This window comes from Taeniopygia guttata, chromosome 10 (assembly GCF_048771995.1).
Source record: "Taeniopygia guttata chromosome 10, bTaeGut7.mat, whole genome shotgun sequence".
In the NCBI taxonomy this organism is placed as follows: Eukaryota; Metazoa; Chordata; class Aves; order Passeriformes; family Estrildidae; genus Taeniopygia; species Taeniopygia guttata.
In genome coordinates this window covers 3,252,661-3,265,864 of record NC_133035.1, presented here as the reverse complement: position 1 = coordinate 3,265,864, position 13,204 = coordinate 3,252,661, and the positions used below count along the sequence as shown (strand labels likewise).

Genomic DNA, 13,204 nt, shown 5'->3' with positions numbered 1-13,204 from the left:
CCCTTGAGCAGAGTGTGGCTGTCCTGGAGATGGGGCTTGGCTCAGCACAAGCCCAGGCCCCTTTGGTAGCTTGCCCAGAGCTGAGGAGAAATTGCTACTGCTTCAGGCCAGCATGAAAGTAAAAATAACTCCCAAATTTACTTTTATCTTGACCCTCAACTCTTTCAGAGCAAGGATTGCTCTAAAATTACTCTAAATTGGTTACTTTGAGGCAATTAGTCTGACTTCTGTGGAGGCACTGATGGGCTCCCTGGTGAGCTATTTCATCTTTATCCTTTCCTATAAAGGTTATGACTCCCATCTCATCCTCCATAACCCCCACCCTGCTCTGCCTCCTTGTTCAAGTCCCATTTATTTGTGGCTCTGGAGCTCCCTTTTTTACTGACACAACCCTTGACTCCAAATAAACCATGATGATTTTTTAAAAAATACTCTAGCCCGTGACTTTTGTAATTCTCTTTTCTGTCCTTTAAGGTAAATTGAGGCATCTCCAGGCCTGGCACACCTCAGGTTGTTCTGACTGAAATGCTTTCAAAGCCTTTGGGCTTTGCCATTTAATATTTGACTTTAGTGCAGTGGGGAAAGCTGATTTGAGCTGCCTGATCGTTAATCTCTGGGAAATGAGGGCAGCAAAAAGATTTGTACTTGGAGTGATGTAACAGTGTCCTCTGTGTGTGGGTGGGCGACTGGGGGCATGAAAAAGAGGAGGAGGGAAAACGAAAGGATGTTGGATATTTTTTTGTGGAATTTGGCAAGAAAGAGCAGCATCTATTTCCCATGATAGCTGCATTTTTTTAATAAAATATTTGTAGAACATCTTAATTAAATACCTCATCCCATTTTAGTTTGGCTGAGGAGAATTACGATGAACTTTAGGAGCCAGGCTACATCAGTGCTGTTTGAACAGAAGAGTGCTGCTAAACTTATTTTAAACTGGCATTTTAAACATTGAATGGCCACTTTCTGTTACAGCAAATTGCCTTTTTATATTTGCATTGTGCTTTCAAGCAGGATAAAGCTTCAGTGTCAGTGTTTCCTCTGGCAAGAGAGATCCTGAACTCGACATTAGCACAAACAGGTCTGTGAAATGCAGAGACCATATGAACAGTTTGGTGTGGGTAAAATTGGTGCCCAAATATAGCAATAATCGATGATATGGTTGCACACAGGTGTAGCAAGGTGGGGTCACGTAATTGCTGAGCCCCTGTGTTAACCATCACAGTGCTGCATTCAGCCTGTTCAGCTTGTCTGAGTTTGTACTGGGCAGGAGTGAGGTATGAAATGTGTTTCTGAGAATGGAGTCTCAAATTTGCCAGAAATCATTGGAATGACAAAATACACATGTGAAGTTTGTGGCTTTAACCAGAAGGCCACGTTTTCAGCGATGCAGGTCTGATACATTGAACCTGAATTGAGTAGCTTCCCCCTCACTGTTCTTGCTTTCCATTGGATATATTGAACCTGAATTGAGTAGCTTCCCCCTCACTGTTCTTGCTTTCCTCCCATGATCCAGCCCGTGAGCCAAGAAAAGGTGGAACCTACAACCAGTGTTTAGAAACTGGATTGTTTGGCTCTTAGAAGGATAACGTTGAGTTTGGAGGTGGAATTTGCTCGTGAAGTAGCTGATCCATCATGTGGATGTTGGGCTGCCAAAGCCTGAAAGTTGGGATTTGGGAGAGTCTGGCTGGTGGGCAGGCCAGCCCTGAGGGAAGAGGATGAATGTTCAGCAAGGTTCTGGAGCAGATGGTGTTGGTGGAATCAGGTTTGAAATCTCTCAGTAAAACATTCTGAATCTGAATCTGTACATGGGTGGAGGTGACTCCCTCCAAGTATCTTGTGGCCAGGCTTGGTGACAATCATCCCTCACAGCTGACACAGGAGTAGCATTCATTATTTTGTCCTTTGTCCCCTGTTGGGAGAGCTACTCCCAAAATAAATTCCCTTTGCTCCATCAAGATCCATAACTCTCCCTCTGTTGATCCCCAAGCAACTGAGGGTGGAATAAAGGGAGCTCTGTTCCTTGAAGTGATAAGGAGTTAATGTCACTCTGCTGAGGTGAAGTTTTAATCTCTCTCCTGCATTCTAAATTAATCAGATATTTCCCTAAATGCTTTACTGGTTTGGAATTGAGATAGGCTGTCTCCCATCTTCTCACTTTCTTTTTCCCACACAGGCAAATCAAATCATTTTATAGGATCTGATAGTACTGGACTGGAGAAGTGCTTTTACCAGGTTGTATTGTTGATTTTTATGGAACATAACTCAAATTTATTTCCCTTTATTGTGGAAAAAGCGTTCAGAAAGTTCTGAGCTCGTGTTTGTCTAATAACAGTTCAGAGGTTAATGGGACAATTTTAAATGCATTTGGATTTCTACATGAATATGAGACCTCAGACTTTCTGAGATGCACTGATGGTGTTTTAATGACAAGGTAGAATCCTAAATATGTACATAGTATAATAAACTCACTGAAGCAAAATTGATTTTGCTTGAATCACTGGGAAGAACTTGTCCTAAAAACCCATTAATCTGTCAAGAACGAGAATTCTGAATTGTCATCAACCACCTCTACACTTACCACAGGAAGGGTCAGGTAGATAATTTTCAAAATGAAAACCCTGTAAAACTATTAGCAGACATCAAATGTTCTCCTGGGCTTGGGCATTGGGGTATTTTTTGGATGCTTTGTAGGTATGTTTTTTCTAGGATTTGAAGGAAGGATTTAACTGTGACCTTTGGCAAAGTGCTCTGGCTTTTATTGCTTTCCATTTATCAACCACAAACTTGGCCTAATATGCAGTGACAAGTTTTGGATGCTGCAGGCTTTTGTTTAACAAAACATTTGGAGAAATGAAATGAAAAGTATCATACAAATGGATATATTGCAATGCACTGCTTGGCCTGTTGTGTTGTGGCTCTGGTTAGGAGGTGCCAGTGGCAATAAACAATCTCAAAATGTGGCACTTAATAATGCTAATAAATAATAATGCAATAAATAATAATGAATAGTGCTCAGATTATGCAGAAATAGGTGAGTGGCTTTTGATGAGCTGTCCTGCCTCTCTCTGGGTGGCTCCTGCTTGCCCCAGATGAACCAGTGGGGATCCCTCCTGCTCCTGCAGATGTTTTAAGGGATTCTGTGAGTATTTAATCTGAAGAGCAGGAACTCTTTACCCTGTGGAGTGGATTCCATGCACTTGCAGTGCCGATCATTTCTGAATTTCTGATACAGTTTCTTAAATCAATATAAATCCATTCTTTGAGCTGGCTTCAAAGCTGCCTTTGAACTTGTAAGAGTGAAGCTGCCTGAGAAATACAGATAAAAACAACCCCCTTGAGTTAAATTAATTAATACTTCTAAGTGTGTCAGAAAGAAAAGGCCTTAGTGGGAATGTCATGGTTGGAGGGAGCCAATCCAGCCCTTATCTGTCCATACCCATTTGGCCACATGCAGGCCAAGATCTTTTAGTCCATTTGAACCCCCAACCTTGTGGGAAGAAATTGGTTCCTAAATAAGCTAGATTAGTTGGTAATTACATCACTGTTTTATGTAAGAGACTTGGGTATTTCCATCTCGCCGATAAGTGGGGAGCAATGAGTGCTGTGTGTGATGCTCAGGATCTGATGCAGCTGCTGGTTTTGAGTAGTGAGATTAAAAAATGGATTATCATTTCTGGGTAATTAAATTCTATAATATCCTTCACTTCATCCTCTTCTCTCCAGAATAACAGTAATCCTTGCACTGCAAAGAACTGGTAATATTTAAATTGGAATGTGCTAGCACAGCTCTGCCCTCTTGTGTGTGTACATTAATATCTGTGCTGACAGGAGCAGGGAATCCTTTGCAGGCAGCACAACAGGGAACGTTTTAGTGCCAGTTTTTAAACCAGGTAAATTCATTTTTTGAAGTTTCTTTGAAAGTCCTTGGTGCCAGGCAAGTTTCTTTTGATTTTAAAGCCTTCAGCTGCAGTTTGTTGGCATGCTGTGTACAGATAAAATGGCATCTCCTGGTGGGAATTTAAAAATAATTCTGTAAAAATAGTAAGTGACAAATTTAGGAAGGGTGGAACTCATCTCTCTGCATTGAGACGTCTCTGATGCAGAGCAAGTCTCAGCAGATCACCCATGCTCCCTGTTTAGTCAGTGGAAAGGGCATCTGTGCCATTCCCTGACCTCTCCCAGCCATCTATGCTGGAATGAATCCCTTCCTAAGCATGCCTGTTCCTCTCCTTTCCCTTGGAGACAGCCCAAGGCAAGTCACTCATATCTTCATTTTCAGACACTTGAAGGAGATGCAGCTCACTCAAGAGTCAGAATTCCCAATGTCTGTGCAGCTGGAATTTGACATAATCACCTGTTACATTGAGCCCAGCTCTCCAACAGCATCTGTGGCACAGGAATGACAGGACATGTTGAGCAAGGAGCAGCTCGCTGAGGGCTTTTTGAATAAAAAATATTTCCATTCACTCCTTGCAGGGCCTGGCCCCTTCACTGGCCAACACATTACACACACTGCAAGTCCTGGTATTTTGTCACTGGTTTATTCATAATTCTCAATAATTTCATTCCCTGCCTGACTGTGATTCATTTTTATTCTTCTAATTAGAAGGAGGCAGGGTGTGCTTCTGTGACTGTGTAATTAAGGACTATATCATTAACACATTTATGCAGTCAGGAAGAGTGAAGGTGCAGAGGCAAATGTTCATCCTGGGATATCTGGAAAACTTCATCCTGAGGCAATGAGGAAGAACTCAAACTATACGGTCTTGTAGTAGGGAGTACCAAAATGTTTGCAAGACCACCTTCTATATTTTTTTGTGTATATATCTCTATGTTCTTATAATATTCCTTCAGTATAACATTATTTGGCAGTGGATGAACTGAGGTTCTAGGTGCTATTCCTTATGGAGTGAGAAGTTTCAAAGACTGACATGGCTGGATTCTGGTCCTCTCCATGCTGGAATCTTATTTTGCTTCCTAAAGGAAAAGCTTTTCTTACAAATACCTTATAACGATTTTAGTTTCAATTTCCATGCAAAATATCTCATGCTGTAGACAGAAAAAGACTAAGCATAGGAATTAAAGCCAGAGGAGGGATTAGAACTGGAAATCCCCAGACTACTTTGCTCCTGATGCTGGAATTAATGGGAAGCTGGTTATTTTGGGAATGCTTGCAGCCAGTTTGTGGGGGAAATATCTCCCATCCCAGTGTTGCTGTGGGAGGAGCCAGAGAGGAGCCAGCAGTGAGTATCTCACCTCTGCTGGTCATAAATCATTTTATTGCTGTGCCTTTGCAATGGTGTGCTCTGCTTCCCAAATCTGGGAACAAACACCCAGAGAGAGCTCAGACTCCTCTTTGCCTACAAGAGCACAGGGCATCAAGCAGGACATGGTTTAAACAGAGAAGAGCTGGGATGTCATGCCAGGGCTTGGATCCTTGAGTATCTCCAAGTGTGGTGTCTGCATCCTCAGGGACTTAAGGACTAACATCTAAAGTAGCCTGTTTTTTGGTTTGTTCCCCTATTTTTTTGGTTTTCCTCTGTTGTGAGCTCATCTCTGCTCAGCAGTCAGCGCTGATGGTCAGAATTGGCTCATGCAGAGCAAACAGACTTCCAGGTCTCATTTTTCAGAAATATCATACTTTTTCAAATTTCTTTTTAAAGACATTTGTTACTAAATTTCTCTCCAGTGTTATTTGTTTGAATCAAATTTTAGACTTGAAGTGAGCATTATCAGGCCTGAATTAAACTTTTTATGGAGTAATGCTCAGGATTATGTACTTGTGTTAAAGATGTGTGTAAATCTCATCTCCTCCAGATGGAGCCAGTACTAGCCAGTGGTGTCTCACCATCTTTCTACTGCTAACAGAGATTTCCCAGTGACCAAACTGGTTTTGCCCCAGGAACCTCACTGTCACTGGGAGCTCCAGGGGGATGACAAGTGTGTGTTTATTTACAGATCATCCCGCTTCACCTTAAGGTTGAACTTGAGCAGCACATAGTAGAACAAATAATTAAATAAATAAATTCTATTTATATGGCAAATTAATTGAATAATCAGTGTATTTATTTCATAAATGAAACAATCTTTTTTTGGAGTAACTCAGAACTGTGAATGTCTTAAATCAGAATAAAACCCCACAAATCTGAAGAAGCAACTCAATGAGATTTATGTGGTGCATAGTAGCAAGAGAAAATGCCCCTTTTTCCCTATACCCTAGAGTCTAAATCAGATTTAAGATACAATTTTGTGGTATTTCATCTATCCCTGGCTAATTTTCCTGCAGGGGGAGGTGGAGAGTCAGAAATGTTGCTTTTTTTTTTGTTGTTGTTGTTTAAGCCGCTGTTTTCCAGCCTCTTCCAGCTTTCCCTGCACCTCTTGGAGCGATTTAACCGTGGGAGGCAGCTCTGGGGATGAATTATGGCCCCTCGCCAGCACCGGGCTGTGTCTGATGAGTTTTATTAACCCCAGCTGACTGTAAATAACGAGCAACCACACGGCTTTAGGGCTTGATTTAAAGGTGTTCCAGCAACAATTTGCAAACGGGAAAACACAGGGAAAAGGGATTAAACAGACAATGGCTGCAGTGTAAAGCTGGTCCTTTTTTTGTTGTTGTTGTTTATATCCATTTTAGAGGGATTTGTGCATACAAACACCTCTCTTCTCACATATATTCCCTCACACATGGTGAGTGAAATATGGCTTGTAGAGCCTCTTCTGATTGCTGGGTTTTGGGGTTATTTTTCATTATTACTGAGTTTTGAATACATTAACAGCTCCATTTTCAAACTCCAAGGATGGATCTGGGCGTAGGAAGAGCAATGTTCCTGTGCTAGTTTTCTTTCAAAGCTCTAATGTATTTATACTGCCACAGTCTCAGTAAAAGAGTCTGAGGAAGAGGATTTCTTGTCAAATTTGGCTCTGCTAGAAATTTGTAGGATGCTCTTCTCACACCAAGGGAGTCTGTTAGTTTTAAATCTTGATAAGAAGATTGATACTAGAGCTTACAAATGCTTTCTCTCCATTGTCATACCTTGTTTCAGAAAATCCAATTCCCTGCAGGGCTGTGTTGTTCTGTAGAAGCTGTTTGAGTGTGTGCCTTATTATTTTAATAATGTTATTTTTGCCCAGAAGATGCTCATTCCCTCCCTGACACAGGATTTACAAACGGTAGTGGAATTCCTGGTGTTGGCAGCTTGTGAAGCTCAAGGCAAAAAGGAGACAGGCACAGATGGGCTCATCCTCCCTATCCATGTTTATTTAACATGGCTAGGAGAGCACAGAGCTGCGTTTGGGCTGTAACCACAGCTATGCCTGAACCTTCCCCAAGCTCTGGGGGTGGAAATAATGGTAATCCTGGTAGTAATGTCAGCCTGAACCTTCCCCAAGCTCTGGGAGTGGAAATAATGCTAATCCTGGCAGTAATGTCAGCACACATCCACAGGAGGCTGGGCTGGGAGTGTGGCATGGGGTGGGCAGTGCTCTGCAGAGAATTCCATGTGTTTCCTCTCAGGTGTGGATGCTCTCCTGCAGAGACAAGTGGATTGTCTTTATGCCATTGGGAGTTTGCATTAAGGCAACGACCAGAATGACTTGGAACTGGGAACTGGGTCTCCAAACCCATCCAGTCATGCTGCTGTGTGTCCCAGGGAGCCTTGCCTGATGATGGGAGCTGATAACCTGCATCTCTCATTGCCACAGCCCTGCTTCCTGCTTTGACTTCTTCAGAGCAAGGTGCTGTGGTTTTAAATTGCCAGAGAGCAGGGTTAGATGGGATATTGGGAAGAAATTCCTCCCTGTGAGGGTGGGGAGGCCCTGGCACAGGTTGCCCACAGCAGCTGTGGCTACCCCTGGATCCCTGGCAGTGTCCAAGGCCAGGTTGGAGAGGGCTTGGAGCACCCTAGGATAGCATAAGGTGTCCCTTGTGCTTGGGACTTGATTATCTTTAAGGTCCTTCCAGCCTAAACCATCCTGTGATTCTAAGATTCACTTTATGAAATTCTTTAGTGCTTCTGCTGCCTCAATATCAAAATGTTGCAATAGAGAATTGAGGCACTGCCTGGGTGTTTGTTAGTTTTGAAAATATATCTGTTCTTGGATGATGCTGTTTTGCAACATGGACTTTTGAACTAGAATTTGGAAAGAGACAGCTGAATCTTTCTGGAAAATCTTTCCCACCTACCGCAATGGTACCTACCACAATGGATCCAGACTGTGGCTCATGAAGCTACTGCAGAATAAAAAAATTAAAAATACTTCTATTTAACTGCCTTTGCAAAGCTTTTCTGTCCTCTCTCTGTGCTATATGTTATATATGCCTTAGGTTATTGGGGATTTTGGGCAATAACCATTTCTTCTTTATGTCCTCTTGAGCCTTTTGCTCCTTTGCTGCTCTTGCTCAGGTCGCTGCAGGTTGGGTTCAGTTGGAAGGGGTGAACTGGGTCTTGGACACTTTCCAGTAATCTGGATTGGAAGGAGGGCTGGGCTCTGAACTGGTTTTTTCCCTCTGAGATAGATGACTAAAACTTTTTCTTTAGCCACTTCTTATTGCTGGTGCTTTAGCAATCATTTTCCCCCATGAAATCTCATAAAAGCTTCTGGGGCGTTTTTCCCCCATCTTATTTTTACAGCACTTTAAAGCCCTTTTATTAAATCTAAACCCCACTGTTTGATAGTTCATCCCTAAGCTATAATTATCCAATATGAAGATGCTAGCACAAAATAATTTCCTAGGGAGGTTTACACGAAAGGGAATAACTTATTGTTATTTTTTCCAGTCCTTTGAGAAAATCTATAAGAGGAGGAATAAAGGGAAGAGTGATGATAGAGTAGTACAGATAGAAACCTGATGATCTTACTCTGACTCTGTCAGGGTTTCTGCTCCAGTGGCTTCCTTAAAGGAGCATTGTCAGAAAGAAAAATCACATTGCTGGAAGTGGCTCGTGCAATCAATCACTGGCCAGTGAGGGGATCAGATGGATTCCCTTTTGAATTCAATCAAAACATACTTCAAAGGCATTTAATCATATATTTCGTGGGTGACTCCCTGGCACAGGACTTTTGTAGTCCCACAATAGAGAGGCTGAAAGACAATTATGCAAGTTATAAACTCTTTTTGATGTAGATACCAAGTTCTTTGATGATTATGTTTTCTTGGGCTGGCCTTTGCGCAGATTAATTTACAGCAAATAATGGATTTTTGTTTCTTCACTGCTAGAAGGATCTAAACCACACTTTTCCAACCTATCCCTGTGCAGTACCTGGGATTATTGCTAGAGGTGACAAAGAAAAGTGTGTCTTCATACAGCAGTGACAGAGGAGAAAATCCTGAAGGTCCATATATTGAAGAAGGTGTTTTATTCCCTTTCTCTGGACTAGAGACCCAAATAACCAGGCATCTATATTTCCATTTTCTTCAGGAAAATGCAGTGACCCGTTGCACTGCAACAGCTTTTATCAGCAGGCTGGGCAGCAAACCTGAGGGAGATAAATACACCAGGAGCAGGTATCCACTGCTTTGTGGGAAAGTAGAAGTGAAGATTAAGTGGTTGTGGCTCTGGAGAGGTGTATATATAATTTCCATTAATTCTTTCTGCATCTGAATAGAGCATAGAGTCTGATAATAATCCTTTACTTCCCACAGCCATTTTTGAGGGGATCAGATATGTTCCTGTGTCAAATTTAATCATAGATTTAGACATAGATTTTGAAAAACATCAGAATTTTGCCTGCTTTCAATTTGCTTGTCTTAGGGAGAAAGAAGAAAAAAGTGATTAGAGTCTCCTCAGTCAGCCTTGTTGCTATTTCCAAATGACTTTTAGAAGCAGAAAATCTCCCTGTGTTTTCCCAATCACACAGAATTATCCTTAGCTGGGTGTATCCCTCAGGGAAGCAGAGCTGGTTTATCTGCAGATGTGAACAGTGCTCACCCCTGGGGCTCACAGTGCCTTTTGATTTCTCCATTTTCTCTCCATCCCAGCACTTTCGGGCAATTTCTTGAGTTTTCCCCTTTCCCTTTGCAGCCTGATGTTCTGCTCAGCCCTCAGTCTCACATTCAGCATTTTTTCCTTCCCATCCCTGTTCCCAGCAGGTGTTTCCACGGTGTGGGAGTGGAGTGTAGCATCCTTCTTGTCTCCTAAGTGTGAAAAAGCTCTTTCCTTCAGAAATTAAACAAGGAGTCCTCCATCCCCTCTCTGGTGTACTGTCATCTTATCTTAGCCCACAACACTGATGTATATTTTAACCTTTAATGGTACTTTTTACTTTCCCAGTAAGGCATGAACAGATGGTTGGAGACCTGGTGGGGTGTGTCTGGAGTTCTTTTGACTATTCCCCATTTCAGACAGCTGCAGGATTTTCTAATTTGAGGCTGTATTAATAGGCACAACATGGTGAAGGATACTTCAGTTCTGACTGTCAGTGGAATGTTGATGAGTACATAGAGTTTGTAGTGTCTGTCCTTAGTTCCATACTTACAGAAGAAGGTGGGAAGTGCCCAGGTGTGTCAGGTTTGGTGTTTTATATCAGATAGTGGCACCAGGAGATGCCAGGCAGAAGGGGCACACAAGTCCAGCTGCTTTTACAGAATCCCAGACTGGTTTGGGTTGGAAGGGACCTTAAACCCGTCTGATCCCACTCCCTGCCATGGGCAGGGACACCTTCCACCAGACCAGGGTGCTCCAAGCCCTGTCCAGCTTGGCCTTGACACTTCCAGAGATGGGGCAGAGCGTTTCCAGCATCTCCAGGTGTGTTGTTTCTGTCACACCCTGGCACTGGTAATAAATTGCACAGGGAAGTAATTACAGAGTGTCAATGAATTAGGTCATCCCTGAATGGACTTCAAATGTGAAATAGTGCAGTTTCAATCAATTTATGTCAATTTATGCAGTCTCTTGACTCTTCCCTTCATCCTTTCACTCTAAGAAGGACAAAGGGGAAACATAAAGCCATCAGAGATCAATTAATCTGATCTGGGAACATGTTTATTGAAATGCTTTACTTAAAAAGATCCAGATAGTCCACAGCAGAGCAGAATTCGGGAACGTTTGGACCCCTGATCTGTGCATTTCTGTAAGCTTAGCCTGTTTGCATTACTCTTTTGTTTGGATTACTCTTTTGTGTGTTTGGATTACTTTTTTGTTTGGACTGCGAGCTTTCTATTTGTTTTAGGGTAGTTGAACCTTCTTTAGAAGCTATTTGACCTTAAATTGCTAGTGTGCACATTTAATTCTCAGCTCTAATATAAATCTAGGTGGATATTCTGGAATTTAAGAAAGAAGAACCAAAAAAATGAGAATGGCTTTGTGAAATGTTTTCCAAATTCAACCGCTGAAGGATGTTGGATTTAGGGGCTCTAAGTGAAACTGGACTTGATGTGGGTTATGGGGAAGAGCCTGGTGTGCTCCAGAGGCAATTAAGGCTCAGCCATTCCAAAAGATAATTACACTTGGCACCTGATCCAGCCCTTCCCCCTGCAGGGTTTCTTCTTCCTCACCTCTGATGGCAGAGGGGCCCCCGGGCTCCCCAGTGTCACTTCTGCTCTGTGCTGCTGGAGCCGAGCCAGCGTGTCCGGGGTGCTCCAGAGGGCTGCAGGAGGTGTCCCTGTGCTGTGTCCCCCCAGCTCTGCCCCAGCCCTCGCCTGCCTGTGCCTCTGCACTCGTGTCACAATATTGACTTGCAAACACGGAGCTTTTGGGCCAGTTGCTATGGTTACCCCTCAGAATGGAGACTCCAGTCCCAGGCAATACATTCCCAGCCTTAATGAAATGCACAGCAGTGTGTTCAACTTGTAAACCCGACGTGGATATCGCTAAGCAACATCCATTCGTGATTTGCCATAATTACTGCTGCGAGCTCCACACCATTGAAATGCTGGAGCACAAGGCTTCCTCCTCCACTGCATCAATGTTTTTCTGCAGTAGCTTCAGTCTTTCAGACCTGTGATGTTTCATAGTCCCTTCACAGTTTCAAAGAACGAAGTTCGACCTCTTTAAATTATTCACACCTTCACACCCCATCTCTCCAATCTCCTTTTGTGTGTATCGCCTGTTTCCTGATCATTCAGTCCCAGAAATTCATCTTAAAGACCTTTGATTCTTTTGCCCTAAATTCAAAATGTGAATCCAACTCATTTCCTCCAAGCTGCTTTTTGTGTATTTGAAAAGATCCAATTCCTCCAACCAGTGTTGGTGTTGCATTAAAATGTGTGTGTGGAGCTGTTTACTCCGGGATCTGCTCCTGGAGGACATGATGCCTCAAGTCTTTTAGAATCCCAGAATTATTTGAGTTAGAAGGGGCCTTGAAACCCATCTTGTTCCAACCCCATGCCATGGGCAGGGACACCTTCCAGTAGACCACCCTCCAATAGGTGGAAGATTTCTGCTTAGAACTTTTATTTAGTCTCTATCCTGAACGAGGTGTTTTATCCACCAGTTTGAGAAGTAGAATAAAACCAGACCCTGTTTAGAAGCCTTCAAGTAAAATCATTAATTACAATTGCAGTTCTTGAATTGCTTGCTTTGTGCAGGCAGTTGGGGTGGTTGGGAATATCTCTCCCAGATTCTCTGCTGCTCAGTCTGATTCCTTGTGTTCTGTGAATATTTTCCATGTACAGCACCAGAGCTGCCAATCCTAGAGAGGAGGAACTGGTTGATTTATCTGCTCTATGTCCGCAGAGACTATGAGGAGTGTAAGGTAAGAGCCACCTTCAGAATGTGGGAATTATTTTACTGATGTCATGAAAAACCAATTTTATTGACAGTTTCCCAACCACCCTCTTCCCTGACTTCTTTTGGAATAAGGGGACCAAGAGAAAACACAAGTAAAATGACCTCAGTGTTCTCCAATCCCTGGCTACCTTCAGGATCTGAGGGTGTAGCTGCTCTCTGGAGCAATCTGTGAGCTCAGGATGTCACTGGGAGGGGGGAAAATGGAAAGGACTGCAGACCTCTGTTGTTCCAAGTGATGGATAGGGTTTTCCAAACTGATAATAACACAATTCCACAGTGCAGGTTTCTCAATGGTACTACTGAGATGCTGTGAAGAAACTTCAGTTGAGGGGAACATAACTACCAAGTGTAAATAAAAAATATCCTGGTCACTCTGGAGCAAAATTCTTTCATTTTACACATGATCCATGTCATGCTGTAATTCATCTTGGGCTTGGTGAGCAGTTTGGAAGTGGTTGTTTGGAATTATAATGGTA

General features: G+C 42.7%; 1 protein-coding gene across 4 annotated transcripts in view; it reads left to right on the top strand.

Moving 5' to 3' along the window:
* BBS4 (Bardet-Biedl syndrome 4) overlaps window positions 1-13,204 on the top strand; it is a 36,420-nt gene that overhangs the window by 3,058 nt on the left and 20,158 nt on the right. For 3 of the 4 annotated variants that reach the window (XM_030281573.4, XM_002193025.6, XM_030281572.4), the window contains one exon: window positions 12,614-12,693. In XM_030281573.4, the coding sequence (XP_030137433.4) occupies window positions 12,614-12,693 (80 nt within the window). Of the gene's footprint in view, window positions 1-12,613; window positions 12,694-13,204 lie in introns of those variants that run through there. The other variant, XM_072933968.1, reaches the window with a different exon arrangement.